General features: G+C 40.7%; 1 protein-coding gene across 6 annotated transcripts in view; it reads left to right on the forward strand.

Annotated features, from left to right (window-relative positions):
• The first annotated feature begins 7,769 nt into the window (after positions 1 to 7,769).
• SUCO (SUN domain containing ossification factor) overlaps positions 7,770 to 18,858 on the forward strand; it is an 89,467-nt gene continuing 78,378 nt past the window's right edge. For all 6 annotated transcript variants that reach the window (XR_003514913.1, XM_027564837.1, XM_027564838.1 and 3 more), the window contains exon 1: positions 7,770 to 7,922. Coding sequence is in view for 5 of the 6 variants with exons in the window: in XM_027564837.1 (XP_027420638.1) it covers positions 7,861 to 7,922 (62 nt within the window). In the remaining variant the exon portion in view is untranslated. The remainder of the gene's footprint in view (positions 7,923 to 18,858) is intronic.

An 18,858-nucleotide genomic window follows, 5' to 3' on the forward strand; every position in this document is an offset into this window, starting at 1 on the left:
TGACCCCATGGACGGTAGCCAGCCAGGTTCCTCTGTCCATGGGAGTTTTCAGGTAAGAATACTGGAATGGGTTGACATTTACTTTTCCAAGGGATCTTCCTAATCCAAGGATAGAACCCACACCTCCTGCGCCTCCTTCTTGGCAGGTAGACTCAATTACTAATCACAAATTTGCTTTGAAATAGTTTCACAACTGTATTTCAGTTTAATTGGTTTCCTTTGTAATCTATTATTTTATTTTATTCCCTTACAAATACTCTGAAGGCTTCCCTGGTGATTCAGACAGTGAAGAATCTGCCTGAAAACACTCTGAGAAGGGACTCATGTGTATCATGAGCCTGCCAAAAGGGTGCAGTCTGGAAGAAGATTAAGAAACTACAAGAACACTGAATTTCCTGGAGACAAATAATCTACTGCAGCACCTTTCATATAAAAAAAGCTCAATAAATATTTGTTGAACACATTATTTCCCCAGATTACTCAAGGATAATTTAAACCCAGAAAAGTTTAGTCACATACACGTCAAACAGTATTATGCTAAAAAGCTAATTTGGCTACTTGTAGTGGAAGAGATAGTTGGCTAGTATCTCTAGTCAGTTGCTAAAACTTAGGGGTTTGCTATTCCTAGGAATTGAAAATATTGGGCAGATTGTAATTTGGTATGATTAGACAAATGAAATAGTAACTAAGTAAAAAATCATTTTTTTGGCTCCTGTAAAAAAAACAAAACATCATGTTTTACATATATAACACATGACCTCTTTGCATAAGGAATTGATACACTGCTTGGGGAGATAGACATTAGGAGAAGTGAGAACACAGGGGTTTCAGAACTTGGCAAGCAGCATGGTCTGTGAGACGGTTGAGTCCTGAAAGGAAACAGTGGAGGATATGTCTTATACTGTCAGCTGAGTTGGATCCTGAGAAACTTTAAAAGCAGTACTTTATTCAACAAATATTTCAATGCTATTGGGGATTTTCTTTCCTTTTTCTTTTTTTTCCTTTCCAAAGAAAGGATGTGATGGGCAAAGATGTTTATGTTTGCATGAGCTCTTTCCTTGGCCTGGAATACTCCTTCCCTGAATCCCTGGGTAGCTACAGATCTCCACCCAGATGTTTCCTCCTGGGGAGACCTGCCCTGACCCTTGCCCACCCAAGACATCCACCCATCAGCACCCTTCACACCCCTCAATCTATGCATCTTCTTCCCGGCATCTTGTCCTCTATGGGAGGTTCCTCGCTGTCCCGAGGGCTGGCACTCTGGGCCTCGGATGTGCCTGGCCAGTGGCAGGTGGCCACATGGACAGTACCATCCCCCACGTGGCTGCCAGTACTGCCACCCACAGGTCTTGAGAAAGCAGGTGCTGTGTTCCTCCCATAGGACGTGGGCACCATTAGGACTCATTACCTCCTAGGTTCACGTCCGAACTTTGATGCTTGGGTGACCTTGAGGAAGTTACTTAGTGTGCTCATGCCTCAGTTTCTTTATCTGTACAATGGGGACAAGGCTGGTGCCTATCACATGGTGTCACAAGGATTAAATTAATTAATATGTGAAAACACTTAGCACAGCCCCAGCATATGGTAATGATATCATGCAGGGCTCTGTGGGGCCCCTGGGTACAAGGCCTTTCTGTGTCCCCCATTTCTTTGATTATAGGAAATAGCCTTCATTCAACCCCCATGAACTTCCCTGAATTCCAATGGGCAGAGTCAAACAAGTAGTTGTTAATTACGGAAGGGAGACCAGGTAGGACAAACTGTTAAGAGCAGTGTTGGGCAAGGTGCTATTTCCCCATAAAAGGATACACACAACAATATCTTTGACTTGTATTGTAGATATTGAAACACCTTCTAGATGGGAGAAGTTAACAATTAATGATGGTGGGCGGCCCACAAGCATGTAGACCCCAGACCAGTTTGACCTGAAGGTCGATGATGCTGACTCCTACTTCAGTTCAGTTTAGTTCAGATCAGTCACTCAGTCGTGTCTGACTCTTTGCGACCCCATGAATTGCAGCATGCCAGGCCTCCCTGTCCATCATCAACTCCTGGAGTTCACTCAAATTCACGTCCATCGAGTCAGTGATGCCATCCAGCCATCTCATCCTCTGTCGTCCCCTTCTCCTCCTGCCCCCAATCTCTCCCAGCATCAGAGTCTTTTCCAATGAGTCAATTCTTCGCATGAGGCGGCCAAAGTACTGGAGTTTCAGCTTTAGCATCATTCCTTCCAAAGAAATCCCAGGGCTGATCTCCTTCAGAATGGACTGGTTGGATCTCCTTGCAGTCCAAGGGACTCTCAAGAGTCTTCTCCAACACCACAGTTCAAAAGCATCAATTCTTCGCTGTTCAGCTTTCTTCACAGTCCAACTCTCACATCCATACATGACCGCTGGAAAAACCATAGCCTTGACTAGATGGACCTTTGTTGGCAAAGTAATGTCTCTGCTTTTGAATATGCTGTCTAGGTTGGTCATAACTTTCCTTCCAAGGAGTAAGCGTCTTTTAATTTCATGGCTGCAATCACCATCTACAGTGATTTTGGAGCCCCAAAAAATAAAGTCTGACACTGTTTCCACTTAGCTCACCGCTAACACATCAGAAGAATGTCCACGAGCTGATCCTGCCCTCTTTGGACAATTGATATAAAACTTTTCACTCTTTTCCATAAGTTAGGACCCACAGTTTTGAGGACATGAGCCCGTTGTGGCCCCCTTTGCCTGGCAAAACAATAAAGCTATCCTTTCCTACTTCATCCAGAAAAAAAGGATGTGAAGGAGGTAATGTTTTAGGAAACTTCACCTGAGAGCATTATACAGGAGGGACTGGGGGCCATGGACTTCCCTGGTGGCTCAGATAGTTAAGACTCTGCCTGCAATTCTGGAGACCTAGGCTCGATCCCTGGGTGGGGAAGACCTCCTGGTGAAGGGAATGGTAACCCACTCCAGTATTCTTGCCTGGAGAATCTTATGAACTGAGAAGACTGGTGGGCTACAGTCCTTGGGGTTGCAAAGAGTCAGACACAACTAAACTATTAGCACCCCGAAGGACATAACAGTTAGAACTCTTAACACGTCATCATCAATTGCTTTGTTTCACTCCCTTTTGGGAAATACATATTTGTAAATACTTGCCAGATGCTTCCACCAGAACCTAAAGCTCAATACTACACTTCTAAAATCAAACTAATCTTCCTTACAAACCTGCAACTCCTGACTTTTCTATTCATGTCACGACCACATGCCTTCTCAGAAGTCCTCTTAGATTTCTCCCTCTCCATCACCCACTTCCTGAGTCATCCTTTCTCTGGCTGATTTCATTACTGCTAAACTCATGTATTTTCAAAGTAGACATTGAAAAGCCAATGTACCCAGTTGAGAAACCATGTTTTAGCATGGTTAACCAGTGATAGAAGACTAAACTGGTGGTCATAAAGTGCAAAGATTTTAAGGGGAAATCTTTTGTTATTTGCAATATAAACAGAACTAAACAGACTGACATTGCAGTTTGTGATTCTTCTGTTAAGAAACTGAGTTCTCAGGCTGTCCTAGAGAACCAAGTTTTTCTTATCTCCTTCTGAATTCTACCTTTAGTTCCTCAAGTAGCTACATCATCAGAGCTCTAAGGTAGATTTGGTAAAGTAGTTTAGGCTCTCCTCAGGCAAGCAAGCAATTTTAGTTGGTCAGTCATATCTGATTCTTTGTGATCCTTTGGACTGTAGCCCCTCAGGCTCTTCTGTCCATGGGATTCTCCAGGCAAGAATACTGGAGTTGGTTGCCGTTTCCTTCTCCAGGGGAATCTTCCCAATCCAGGGATCAAACCCACCGCCCCCCCCCCCCCCCCCCATGTTTCCTGTATTGCAGGCAGATCCTTTATTTGCTGAGCCATCGGGGAAGCCCTCCTCAAACAAGGAGTGGCTAAATAAAACAGGCACGTCCTATTCTATGCACATATCTATACACACTCAAAGAAACAGCAGCAAATGGAGTAAAGACAAATAATAATAAATCTCTATCTCTACTGTATCTATATGTAGATAATATTTTTAAGTGCTGATTACCACATTCACCCTTCTTCCCATCTGGTTTAGTCCCTTTCCTTGTCTCTATATTAGTCTTTTCTCAGTTCTCTGGGCTTTCACTGATTTTTGTCCTAACTAATTTTACTCTGGAAGCATCTAATTTCATTGAGCCTCAGCTGTTCCTCTGTAATACACAGTGTCTCAGTATTTTATAATATTGAAAAGGGCAGATAAATTTTCAACATATTCAAAATATGTCGAAGCTTGCTCACCAAATACCACCAACTTGAACAAATATGTCTTCTCTGGGGCTTTTAAAGTGTGATTTATATATGAGACAAAGTACAAAGGAGCTGGCCAGAGGGGTTGACTTCTTATCTGAGATCTGCTTGTTTTTTTTTTCACCATGAGCAAACAGAGTATCTGATTTTTATCCTGGCAGGGACTTAACCTGTCCAGTGTTTCTATGTCTTTAACCTTTTAAGAACAGGAGAACTCCTGTTCACCATGTGTCTTGTCCTTGGTGACTCCCTAAATAATCCAAGGATCTGCAAGGCACATAAGTTACATGTGTGTAGTCAATGCTTCATAGATTTTATAGAATAGGGTGATTCTGTTATAGGAGGGTTTCCCAAGCTAGGCATTTTTGACTTTTCAGGCCAAATCATTTTTTGTTGTGTAAGGCTGTCTTCTGCATTGTAGGATGTAGCATCCCTGGTCTCTACCCATTAGACGTAGCACTTCCTCAGTTGTGATAACCAAAAACGTTTTTAGACTTGCCAATTTACCCTCAAGGGAAACAGTTGCTGCTGGTTGACAATCACTGTAGTACAGTTAAGAGGTGGTAGATGGTGGTTAGTTAGCTTGCACTAAGATTAAATACACATTTTTCTTGCCATTTTCTGGCATGTGGTATATATTTAAGTATGAGGGCAGTTATCTATACTCAATTTATTTTATATGATACTTATTTTATCACATTTATTGTGCTAGGATAAAATTTATTCCATTATTTTTTCTCATATTTAACAACCATGTAGAAGAACATCTAGTTTTTCAAAGGTCAGCTCCACGGAACTTCTCTTATCCTATCTGAGGCCTCAAAACAAATAGGAATTAATGCAAATAGAAACTCAAGTGAAGAACTTAATTTATGGGGAAATTGAATTTATGCAGAAGCAAGTTCTATTTTATGTAGTGATGGTAGAATAAGTGTTATGTCCAGCCACTACTTGAAGAGAGGCTGGGATCTAGAGTTGACCTGGGAGTCAATTGTATAGCTGAGAACTGAAAGTATGAAAAATCCTAGAGAAAAATGAAAAGCTAAAGGGACTGAAGATTAAACCTTAACATGAAGCTATGGACATGAAACTAGCAAAAAGAGAAAAGGATATTTATTGCTTGAAACAATAGTAGCCAATGATTCATTAATAATAAGGGAATGACAACCCTACCACAGGGGTCACTCTAAAACCTCAACTGTAAGAAAAACGAAGAAAGAAAGGAAAGAAGGGAGGGAGGAAAAAAAGGAAGAAAAATTCTATCTACTAGTTGTATGTGGACTTGTGGGTTTGGAGTGAGAAGGACAGGATACAAGAGAGGCACCTGATAACTTGTCAGGCTTGAAATGAGTATGTATTCTAACAGAACTTTGTTGGCTGTGATCTATGGAGAAGCAGCTCAGGAGCACCTGTTCTTTGTCCTGAATAACCTAGTTCCTGGAGTGAAAGGAAGAGGGTGCCCAACATGGTAAAGAATGTAAAATAATCCCCATACTTCTTTTGTCCCTACTGCTACTGCTAAGTCACTTCGTGTCCAACTCTGTGCGACCCCAGAGACAGCAGCCCACCAGGCTCCCCCTTCCTTTAAATTTACATATTAATCATTTGATATTGCTCTTGGGCTAGTTAAGTGCTTGCCTACTGCAATGAGAGAGATAAAGAGCCTTTATTGTCATACACCAAAAGGGTCATGAACAGATCATTCTACATTTTGCAAGAAAAATTAGTTTAGGATGAATTCCTCTAAAACCAAATCATGCTTTGTAGAATTTTTTTAAATATCCAGTTGACTTATAGCAAGAATTTTAGAATGAGTCAAAACATTCAGTTTCCTGGGAATATAATTAACAAACAATTCAACCTAGAAGGTTTACAAGGAATTACATGGCTCAAGATTAGATGGACATTTTACGGAGTCTTTTTTCCTTCAATCACATAAGCAGTAAGTGCCTCATACTTTTGCTTTGACCACTGGACAATCGGACAGTTGGTCTCCATTCTCCCATCGTCTGGATGCTTTCTGGAGAAGGTAGTTCCGAGTTTCTGATAGCCAAAAAAAAAGGGGGGGGGGGAAACACCATTGACTTATATTTCTTATTTTATAAAAGAAAATAAGCGACTCGGTAGCGACTAACTTCCCTGGTAGTGTCAAGAGTCTGAAACAAATGTATCACCAGGGATAGAAGAATTGCGGACTTTCAGGCAGACGGTCCCTAAACTAGCTTCTGAGAGATGTCTAGAAGCCTCAGGGGCATAAAAATCTCGGGTGGGTACATTGCTCATTTTACAGATTGAGAAGCGGTCATTTTTTCGTCTCAGACGGTAACGAAAGACGTGCGAAGGCGACCAATTCCCCCGATTTCGGTGAACCCCAGAACTTGAAAGTCCCAGCAGGAGCCGCAGTTTTCCTTTCTGACCCCACCACAGCGAACCCAAAGCACGAATCCAAAAGAATAGAGACGAATCGAGCCAATTCCAACAGAGGAATCCGGCCGGCTGCGAAATTCTCCCTGAGGCGGAAAAGATGTGAAAGTCGTCCCACTCCAACCAATCAGGTTAGAGGAAATCTTGGCACACCCCCTTCCCGCCAGCCAATCAGCATCTAGTTCGATGGGCCCGGCCCACTGACAGGGAAAACGCCTTTAAAATTTTATTAGTATAGCTTCCCACCCACCTCCCCCCCACCGTCATTCTAGGCCTTTCCACAAACTGCGGTCAAAAAAGGAAAACTGCATGTAACACTTCCAAAGCTTGTCAGTCTTTCGGTAAGAAGCGAAACCACAGACCTCTTAAAACAGTGATACTAAGAGGGACAGGGACAGGGACAGAGAAACGAGGGTTCTATAGGGAGGTTTCTATAGGGAGAGAAAACTATAACTCCCAAGGGCCTTTGCGCGGACTACGCGCGCCCCGAGCAAGAGGGCGGACCAGCGTAGGTAAGAGGCTGAGGGTCACAAGGGTGCTCTAGGACTTCCTGAAGTGGGCGGGACTTGAGGTGGGCGGGGCGGTGGCCGCCTCGGCTCTCCCGCTTTGTGGCCTCCTCCTTCGGCGTCAGCCGCCAGAGACGTCGGAGGGGGCGTGGCCCGCGCGGAGGCTGGTGGGGGTGAGAGCGCCGCGGGACGTGGGTGACGCGTCTCCTTCCAGCTCAGCGGTGTGTGAGGTGTCGCGGCTCCGCTGGCGATTGGCTGTTGAGAGGCGAGTGCGCAGCGGCCGTTGGTCGCCGGCAGCACGGAGCGAGAGCCGGGGCGGGCGGGGGTGATATGGGGCGGCAGCGGAGGTGGCGGCTGGAGAAGGCGGGCGCGGACGAGCCGGCGGCCGCGGCGGAAGCGGCGGTTCCCGGAGTCGTCCCGTGAAGCGCCCGGGTCGGCGCCGCCGTGGGCCCCTGGGAGAGGGCAGCCAGCGCGCGAGCCGCTCAGGAGCCTGTCCTCCAGCGCCGCAGCCCTTCGGACTCTCGGTCTCATCCTCACTCTCCTGCTCCGGCTCCTCCATCTTGGCCTCGGCAGTGGCAGCTGCAGGGAGGATGTGCCGCCTTCTGGCAGGGGGAAGAAGGAGGAGAAGATGAAGAAGTACCGGCGGGCCTTGGCCCTGGTCTCCTGTCTCTCTCTGTGTTCCCTGGTCTGGTGAGTAGCCGCGACCACACGGGACTTTCCCTTGAGGGGAGACGGGGCAGGGAAAGCCCGAGTCACACCCCCAAATTATCCTGGCTTTTGGGGTGCGGGTCTCCGAGGCGCCTATGAGGCAACAAACACATTATTCCGTGACTTCCCGGCGGACTGGCCTGGCAGCACTGTGTGTGGAGGTTTTCATGGTGCATTTTGGAATTTACAGAGTCTTAAGTGGCAGAGGAAGCGCCCAGGTGCCTTTGTACCCAATTACCCTGGCCCTTGGCGATGGAGGGGTGTTTGGGTAGTGTTCAGATAGAGACTGGCTAAGTTGTTCGGGCTTAGTACCAGCCACTTGTTTTCATGGTGTGCGAAGGGCAGAAAGCGTGTCGGATGTGGCGTGTTCCCGATAGGCGATTTTAACAACGTGACTTGGGAAGGTGAGTAATGTACGAACAGTAGTTCTCCTGGCCCTTTTCTCTCCTGGTCTTTGCCTCGGATACTTTTGGGGTTGCTGTTCTTGGAAACTTTGGGGGGCGTTATGAAGCCCTTTTTCAAGGAGTAGATGATAAGCTGTTCAGTAGCTGAGTGTGTCTTAGGTGTAGTGTGCACGGGTGTTTCTGATCGTGTGCCTCGGATAATGTCCCTTAGTAATAGAAGGATAAGCCCTGCATTTTGAAGGCGGGAAGAGTGCTTTGTCTATAAGTTTCTGTATGGAGTTTCTGTTAATCCCTGGCACATTTGGGTTTTTGGGGAGGAGCAGAGAAAGCTAGCTTATCAGTCAAAGGATCGTTACCATTGCACTTGAAAAATCCCTTCTGTACTCCGAGGGGATTTCTTCAAAGTTGTGTGATGTTTGCTGATTCAACAGATGCTTCTTCAGTCAAAGTGATTTGCTGTTACATTAAAATCTAGGTAAACTAAGTTTCTTGTTTAGCTTATTTCCGCAAAACACCAACAGCTGTTTTTCATTAATGTGGGGTGTCTAACGGATTCCAAAGACACTGAAGTTGTACCAGAAAATAATAGATAAATAAGAAAAGAAGACACTTGCCTGGCTGAAGAATTTTGAGTGGTAGGTTGATAGACGTTTTAGAGAACAAGAAATTTGACCTTTTTGACATTTACTCTCAACCCTTTAGCAAGACCAGTGTTATCTCATCTTAATACTTATCAGCATCACGTTGGGTACAAAAAGTGCTTTTAGGAAGTGAGTACACTCACTCATTTTAAATTTAAATTTTTACGTGAGAGAGGGAAACCTTGTATTCATAACCACTTCTTTCTTTTGGCTGTTTAGTTGTAGGTTATGTGTTTTTTCTCTTTCTCCCTGATCTTGCCCATCTTTAGACCATGTTGTTATTCTTCTTTACTTTGTGAAATGGTTTAGGGCAAAGAGGTTACACTTTTCATTCACATTTAAAACACACCAGGATCTCTGATTTTTTTCTAAGTTGAAATATACCTGACATATAACATTGTGTAAATTTCAGTTGTAGAACATATTGATTTGATACATTTACATATTGTAATATGATTACCATTGTTGAAATAGTTAAGCACCTCTATCATATTACATAGCCATTTCTTCTTGTGGTGGGAATAGTTAAGATCTAGTCTCAGCAAGTTGATAATTATCATAAAATAGTGTTGTTTATACTAACTATTCAGTGGTCTTCAGGACTAACTTATCTACCAGTTGCAAGTTTCTACCCTTAAATGGAATTGAAAAAAAATTGATTGGTGGCAGTGAAATCAAGCATTTTAGTGTAGTTTTAAAAATCATTTGTGAATTTATAATAACTTGCTTCTATTATTTTGTTTAATTTCTGGCTGTCTTTTGCTTAAGCTAATCTCAATATGGTTTCTCATCTTGATTCATTAGAAATAGTAATGAGCTCATGACTTGTTGTTCATTTGGTCAGTCATGTTCAATTCTTTGCGACCCCATAGACTGCCAGCACATCAGGCTTCTGTCCTTCACTGTCTCCTGGAATTTGCTCAGACTCATGTCCATTGAGTCGATGATGCCATGACTTGTTAGGGGAAAAGAAATCAGTTGGCCTATTGAAAACAATAGTCATAAAGTTCTGTAAAGTTTGTTGACTTTCACAATGAAAAGTGGATATTGAGGGTTTAAGTAGTGCAAAATTTAAGAAGCTTTTGTTTAAGAAACAACTGAGTTAGTTTGTTTTGAGATTTGTTTGCACTGCCAAATTCAGAGAGATTTTAATTGCTCTTTACTGAAGCGGTTGGGAAGGCATTAAAGTAGAATATTAAGGCTTGAGAATTTTTTGGAAGGGTCATGATGAGATCAGGAAGAGGAGTGGTGTATGGTGTGATTGGTAAAGAGACTTTTCTTCCTTGGGAAATTGGAATAATGAAATTAAGTCACTGACTCACCTGGCGATCTGGTCCTTGCTACAGTCTGGTCTGTTAGGTCATTTCTCAACATCTCCATTCTCCCTTAGCTTGATGCCATTGTAGGGTTCAGCAGGTTTTGCTAAACAGTCATTTTTGTCTTTGTCATTCATAAAGTGTTGCAAGATTTTGTGATTCTTTGCTTTTTTAAGTTGTATCATTTTGTAGATTTTTGAGTGCTATATGTTTATACTACAACACTCTAGTTTCTAAATTTCCAGCCTCCTCCTCCTACCAATATTACTGCATTTTATAACCACCTTATTTATATTGTCACATATTTACAGATCTTGATTATGTCTCCTCTCTCCTTTTGTCTTTCCAGCCTGGCGTTCTAACCTTAGATTACTTTCACAGAAGACCCATCCAATCTTTATTATTCATTCTGGTTGCTATTTTTTTCCGTTTTTCATACTTTTGTGTGATTATCAAGTAGCACAGAGTATTTTAGGCATAAATGTACTATAACATCAAGAATAATTATGATAGCTATTATTTATTGTCAGCTGCCTCTTTGTCAAACCTGTGGTGTATACTTTGTACATTTTAGCGCTTTTAATCTTCAGCACCTTTAATCTTCACAACCACCCTATGTGTATTATTGATAAATTAATTTTACATTTTATAGTTGAGGAAATAGAGAAGTAACTTGGCTAAGGCAAAGCAACTATTAAGTTCTGGAGCTTGGATTTGAACCTAGGCTGCCTGATTCATAGGATCCTTGATTGCTGTAATCCTTTGACTATGGGCCAGAAAGCCTATATTGTAGTTATGGCTCCATCACTTAATAGATCTGTGTCCTTGGACATGTTTTGTGGTGTCTTTGAATCTTATTTCTTATATCCTAAAAGTGGGAAAACTAATTCGTTCACAGCCCACAGGGTTGTTAGGATGATAATATGAGAGAGAATATATATGATAGATCTTTGTAACATAGTAAGGGTACATTATCTATATATTTCACCATAAACTCATTCAACAAAGGTTTTTTGCTCATTATGCTCATTATGTACCAGATGTTGTTACTGGCATTGAAAACCTGAAAATAGGGTAACCAACTTATCCTGGTTTTAGCAGTAAAAGCCCCAAGTCCCAGGAATCCTCTGTGTTAGTTTCCTATTGCCCCTGTAACAAGTTACCAAAAGTTTAGTGACTTAAAAACAACATACATTTATTATCAGTTTTGTGGGTCAAAAGTCCAAAATAAGTCTTAACTGGGCTAAAGTCAAGGTGTCAGCAGGCCTGGTTCCTTGAGACTCTAAGGGGAAGAATCTACTTCTTGACTTTTTCAGCTTCTTGGGTCTGCTTGCGTTCTGTTGATCGCCATTCAAAAAAGGAAAAAAAAAAAAAAAAAACACTTGCCTTAAGTGGTAGATATTCAGATTTTTTTGTGTCCTCCCCTCATCAGAAATTAAAAGATGCTTACTCCTTAGAAGGAAAGTGATGACCAACCTAGACAGCATATTCAAAAGCAGAGGCATTACTTTGTCGACAAAGGTCTGTCTAGTCAAGGCTGTGGTTTTTCCTGTGGTCATGTATGGATGTGAGAGTTGGACTGTGAAGAAAGCTGAGCAGCTAAGAATTGATGCTTTTGAACTGTGGTGTTGGAGAAGACTCTTGAGAGTTCCTTGGACTGCAAGGAGATCCAACCAGTCCATTCTGAAGGAGATCAGCCCTGGGTGTTCATTGGAAGGACTGATGTTGAGGCTGAAACTCCAGTACTTTGGCCACCTCATGCGAAGAGCTGACCCATTTGAAAAGACTCTGATGCTGGGAAAGATTGAGGGCAGGAGAAGGGGACGACAGAGGATGAGATGGTTGGATGGCATCACCGACTCAATGGACATGGGTTTGGGTGGACTCCGGGAGTTGGTGATGGACAGGGAGGCCTGGCGTGCTGCGATTCATGGGATCACAAAGAGTCGGACACGACTGAGCGACTGAACTGAACTCATCAGAAAAACATTGTGTGTATAGCTTTATTATGTACTTAATTGTTTATAAGATTTATACATGTGCAAATATGGCATTAGTATATTTATATACTAATAGTGTACGTAATAAGTGACACAAAGTAGGTGGTTAAGAAAGGTGAGAAGGAAAATAATCTTAATACTTTGTTAACAGACCTTTTTGTTCTTATTTAAAAAGTAATAATTTGGTGAGAGTTGTGTAATTGACTGACTAGATTATTTTGCATCATAATGGGGATGAAAAATAGCTTGTACTTAGCCCTGCGATTTTGTTGTTGGCTTATGCTTGCCTTACTATTATCTTTGTGGGAATTTTTTTCAGAGCCACTTCTCCATGTTGTGAGAGTCAGTTTAGTTAAAACTAAATAAGTTAATCCCCGAATCTGCTTCATTGGGCACATGTAAATGACATTACATCACAATATGCTGGAAGTAAAATATATTTTATGGTTTACTGTTTGTGGAATTTTCATTCTTTCCTTCACTTTCAGACTGTATAGTCTCTGCTGTTATGACTGGCTGACCTTTAGATGGAGTGTGAATCCTTATATTAATCTTGGTAAAGCTAAATAAATTAAAAGTTAACTTTTTTTTAGAGCATTTTTAGGTTCATAGCAAGATTGAGCAGAAGGTACAGAGATTACCTTTAATACTTGATCTCTGTCTCCACCACATGCAGAATTTCTTCCATTATCAGCATCTCCCACCAGAGTGGTTTAATTTATTTAAGACTAAAAAAGTCAATTTTTTTTCTTTTTGCACCGAAAAGGATCATTTGGAGGCGCTCATATTTAGAGCTAATAAGAGAGGAGCCTGACATTTAAACGATTCTCATACATTTGACAGATAGTTACAAAAAATAGTTTAAAAGGAAGACTTTGTATTCTATAATAGATATGGTCTATCTCTAGCTGTGTGTCCTGGGACAGGTTAGCTCTGTGAGCTTCAGTTCTCATCCATAAAATGTTTTGAGAATGGTGAAGTGGCAGTCACAGTAGGGGAGAGTTGATAGATAACCTAATTCAGAGTAGTCTGTTTTGTTGGCCTTTTTGGCCTTAGTATTAATAGTAATTTTTCTGAGGGTATGTCACCTAGTTTTCATTGATTTAAGAGGTTTATTGCTTGGTTTGTAATTTTGTCTCTGTACCCTTTATTTTGCGTTTTCTCTGACAGTTTTGCTGGTTTCTTGCTCATTTGTTAATATGCATAAGTGAGCAGAAAAATAAGAAACTTGATTTTTTTTTTGCTTATATTTGTATAAGCAGTCCCCCCCCCCCCCCCTTTTAAAGATAATGATTAGAAATTTCCTTGGGGAAAAATTTTTCCTTGAAAAATCCCTACTCTGTCTTTAATCTGGAGATTTTTTTCCCTATGTTTTGTTTCTATAACTCTTTAAAGACTGTAAATCTGCTTTTCTGAATCAAATACTATTCAAAATAAGTAAAATAATAAAATAACCCTTCTTCTCCAAATCATTGATGACTTTAAAAAAAAGTCTGTCTTGTTCTGGGAATGAAATGTTCAGCATGGCGAGTGTACGTAATGATAATGTATTGTATGTTTGAAAGTTGCTGAGAGAGTAGATCTTAAAAATTCTCATCACAAGAAAAAGCATTTGTACTAGTGATGATGGATGTCAGCTAAACTTTTGTGGCGATCGTATTGCAATAAATACTAATATTGAATCATATTGTACACCTGAAACCAATATAATGTTATATGTCAGTTATATCTCAGTAGAAAAAATTAAATACTTTCTTATGGAACTTTATGTGAAAAAGTTTGGGAAGAAAGTTTATTTTTAGTCTGGGATATACATTCCATAGAAAATGTCTGGTACTTAAAAGAGGTCTTGGGTTGTTAAAAACAGTGTCAGATCCCTTCAGACAAATGAGATGAAACCAGATTGCCTAAATAGGAAAAAGTCTGTGAAAGAAGGTGTATGATGTCTTTGTGTAAAAGCTGAACACGTGTTTTCAGTAAAAAAATGATAAATAATTTACTTATAATATCCTTTGGAATTATTTTTTAAAGAAGTGGATGTATTTCATAGTAGCCTCTTTAGATTATTAAACATCCGAGGATGTATTGGAATAGATGCAAGTAGTAGACAGTAAAAAATGTCTTGGCAGACACTGAAAAAAACAAAAGATGTCAGCACCAAACTTACCTTTGGATGTTGGTTATTTCATTTTTCAACTGTTCATGTACTCTTTAAAGTATCTTTCACTTTCTCAACAATCTGAATAGAGAAATGAATCTGCATGTATACCTAATAGTCTAGTGCTTTTTAATGAAAGGAAAGAGACAAGTTTACTAAAAATTTAAGTGCTTTATTATTCTCTCAAGTCATCTTTATGTAGAAACATTTGTATATTTGAAATACGTTAGTGAGAAACTCAATACCTTTTGTTGGAAACCTGTACATGTTGCAGATGGTACTTCAGTGCCAGGTGTAGTTCACCTGTTTTGTTTTCAAGGCTGTATTTTAAGTAGTTTAAGAAAATAAAATTGTACATGTCTCAAGGGAATGAAAATTGCTTTTGAGTATTTGCGGTATGTCAGTCCTTTGGTATACATTTGTTTCATAAATGCTGAGTTTTTTGAAAGAAAATTTGATTTTATTTTTAGGACTTCATTTTTGTAATGACTCAGTTAAAAATTATTTTATATTTTTTGTAAAAGTAACACTTTGTTAGAAAATGTTTTGTAGCATTGACATAGCTCATAAATACTAAGTTTATTTTGTATTTCTTATTATGGAGTATTTGAAATCAGTAACAGGAGAAAATGTGTAAAGTGCTTAAAACAGTGCTTTGCTCTTAGTAAGCCCTGTTCTTATTATTCACTCAGTCTGGATACTTTGGCAGAAGTTGGATCCTAGGCTGAGGTATCAGAGTTCAGAAACAGGAATCCATATGTTTGTTCAAAATATTATTTGGTTGCCAACAATATATTGGATGTGGTGGGGGTTGCTGAAGAAGCAGGAGACTTGAGCTCTGCCCTGAGGAGTATACAAGTTGATGTCAAAGTATACAAAGGTACTGGTATAGTGAAAATGGCATGAAACCAAGTTAGAGCTTGATTGTAATCCTTTCCTTCCTGTATTAACAGTGAACCTTTTTGGGTACTTATTTTTGTTCTAAGTGCTTTATCCGCACTAACTCATTTTGACTTTATTAAACTCTTTTTGAGATAGTCACCACATTTTAAAGAGACTAAGAAAGGCACAGAAAAATTAACCAACTTGCCAAAATTATCCGTAAGCAATGAACTAGAATTTAAGTAGCCTTTGAATCTGAGCCTGTGCTCTTAAGCACTACCCTGTGCTACGTGGAGGCTGACAGGTGGCCTTAGGCAAGTTTCTTTACCTTTTCTTTGTCAGTTTTCTTATCTAAAAAATGAGGTTGACTGGATTCACTCAATGAGGAATGAATATTGAAATTACTCATTCATGAAGCTTTAAAAAAAAGTGCCTAAGCCACTTACCTTGGAAGTTTGCTAAGTTTGGAATATTCTTTTGTGTGTTCCAGTAGTTACTACTACATTAAATGAATTCTGAGATTTTTCTTTTGCACTTTTAACATTCTAAGGTACCTGATTTGAGCATTGGTGAACAGTACAAAAAGCTGAGTTGGTTAGTAGGGGCTTGAAGAGAAAAACTGGACAGGAGTTGTCAGGTAAGACTTCGTTTTAAGAGAAATGACGTCTGTGGTTTATAAAACTTGGCTTCTGTGGAATACAGGCGCTTTACAGACTGAAAGAAGATAGACTGGTGCTACTAAGATGAACAGTGGCCTTTCCCTAGTTTGCATGTGTGTGTGCTTCTGCTTGCCTGCCTTCAGTGGGCAGACAGTACTTAATTGTCAGGAGAAATGAGAAAGAGTTGTGGGTAAAGGAGACAGTGTACTTGATATGGGTGGAAATGATAGTAAGCAGACAAACCAAGGAAATAAAGTCATTCCTTGGTATTTGTGGGGGATTGCTTCCAGGACCCCACCTCGATGTTTAAGTCTGCTTTGTAAAATGGCATAGTCACTTTGCCCTCTGTATAAACGGATTTGGAACCTGTGGATGCAGAGGGCCAAATGTTTTCTGGAGATTATGATGGGTTTTGCAAGTTAAATCAAGGAGTTAGGCACCGAAGATCCAGCAAGAGAAGTGGTGTTTGGAGACTATTATTTTGACATCATTACTAGATATTTCTCAGAGAAGAACGGCTGGAGGGATGAATACTAAATGAAAAGCAATTGGAATAGTTGAAGTTTGTCATAACAAGGACTTAACTTGGCAGTAGAGATGAAGAGGATGTGTTGAACAGAGGTTTTGAGCAAGTCAGTGATAGGTTTGGTGATAGGTTGGCAATGCAGTAGAAACAGCATTGGGCTATGATTCAAAGGAACTGGGTTTTGGTTTGCCTCTGACCAGCTCTTGGTTTTTGATACTGCCTTTCTGTCATCTATCTCAGTGTCAAAAGATGTTTACTGAGGCTTCTGTTTGCTGTGTTTGGCAGGATTCTGGTGGACAAAACAAAGTAGCTGCTTTCTTGGAGCTGACCATGGTTGAGAAAATAAATTCTAGGGTCTAAAATTATGAATCTGAAATAAAGTTCAAAGAGAGGAGTGAAATTTTTCCTTTTAACTTGGGCAACTAGAGGAATTGGAGGTGTTAAAAAAGAATTAGAGTTGCAAAGAGTTTTAAAAGAGAAGGAGCTTTCGGTTGAGATGAGTAGAATATCCGAGTGGAGACATTTTATTAGTGAAATTCTGTCAGTCGTGTCTTACTCTTTGCGGGCCCATGGATGATACAGTCCATGGAATTCTCCAGGCCAGAATACTAGAGTGGGTAGCCTTTACCTTCTCCAGGGGATCTTCCCAACCCAGGGATCGAACTCAGGTCTCCTGCAGTGCAGGCTGATTCTTTACCAGATGAGCCACAAAGGAAGCTACAGGGGGGATGTTATATAGGCACTTTAATACAGACTTCAGTAAAGACGACACTTTGGCTGGAGCTGTTCTTGTAGAGGGGATCATTTAGGAAACAAAATCTTTTGACTGAACATGGAGTTGCTGCAGATACTTAGAACAAAGAAAGGTGACGAGCAAACTAAGGCTCTGAAGAGAAGGAAGAAACTAGGGAAAGAAGTTTAATGAGGTCAGAAATAGAAAAGTCTCAGATAGCCTGAGAAGCTTGAAAATTGAGAAAAGGACCTTGTTTTCAAAAGAGAGAGGTGATTGATAAACTTTTGTGAGCAGAAATAGAAAATATTTGGAGAGAGGTAGGTGTGAGTTCATACACATTTGTTTGGCAGCCAGAAGGAATGCAAGAGGTTGGAGTAGCTTCCTGTATGCTTCAAATTATCCAACCCATTTTCATCTGAGGTTGATTTGCTTCAAAGTATCCAACCCGGTTCTATCTGAGGTTGATTGAATCCAAAGATGCTGAGGGCCTCCTGCAAGGGACGTGAGCATCCATGGATTTTGGCATCTAAAGAGGGTCCTAGAACCAAGATACCTAGACAACTGTTTTCACTACTTTGGAATTTGATAAATGAAAGACGATGAGAAGGACAGCAGCTGATAGCAACTGCTGCCATATGAATGCATATTCTATGCCAGACTAAGCATTGCACAGATAGATTCAGGGGATGAGGTTTGATAGAGTGCCTGCAGAACTATGGATGGAGGTTCGTGACATCGTATAGGAGGCAGTGATCAAAACCATCCCCAAGAAAAAGAAATGCAAAAAGGCAAAATGGTTGTCTGAGGAGGTCTTACAAATAGCTGAGAAAAGAGAAGTGAAAGCCAAAGGAGAAAAAGAAAGATAAACCCATGTGAATGCAGAGCTCCAAAGAATAGCAGGGAGAGATAAGAATGCCTTCCTCAGCAATCAGTGCAAAGAAATAGAGGAAAATGATAGAATGGGAAAGACTAGAGATCTCTTCAAGAAAATTAGAGATACCAAGGGAACATTTCATGCAAAGATGGGCTCAATAAAGGACAGAAATGGTATGGACCTAACAGAAGCAGAAGGTATTAAGAAGAGGTGGCAAGGATACACAGAAGAACTATACAAAAATGATCTTCATGACCCACATAACCATGATGGTGTGATCACTCACCTAGAGGCAGACATCCTGGAGTGCAAAGTCAAATGAGCCTTGGGAAGCATCACTACGAACAAAGCTAGTGGAGGTGATGGAATTCCAGTTGAGCTATTTCAAATCCTAAAAGATGATGCTGTGAAAGTGCTGCACTCAAAATGCCAGCAAATCTGGAAAACTCAGAAGTGGCCACAGGACTGGAAAAGGTCAGTTTTCATTCCAATCACAAAGAAAGACAATACCAAAGAATGTTCAAACTACTACCTAGGTGTACTCAATCTCAAGCTAGCAAAGTAAGGCTCAAAATTCTCAAAGCCAGGCTTCAACAGTACGTGAACTGAGAATTTTTCAGATGTTCAAGCTGGATTTAGAAAAGGCAGAGGAACCAGAGATCAAATTGCCAATATACCGCTGGATCATAGAAAAACCAAGAGAATTCCAGAAAAACATCTACTTC

The sequence above is a fragment of the Bos indicus x Bos taurus genome, chromosome 16 (genome assembly GCF_003369695.1).
Source record: "Bos indicus x Bos taurus breed Angus x Brahman F1 hybrid chromosome 16, Bos_hybrid_MaternalHap_v2.0, whole genome shotgun sequence".
NCBI lineage: Eukaryota > Metazoa > Chordata > Mammalia > Artiodactyla > Bovidae > Bos > Bos indicus x Bos taurus.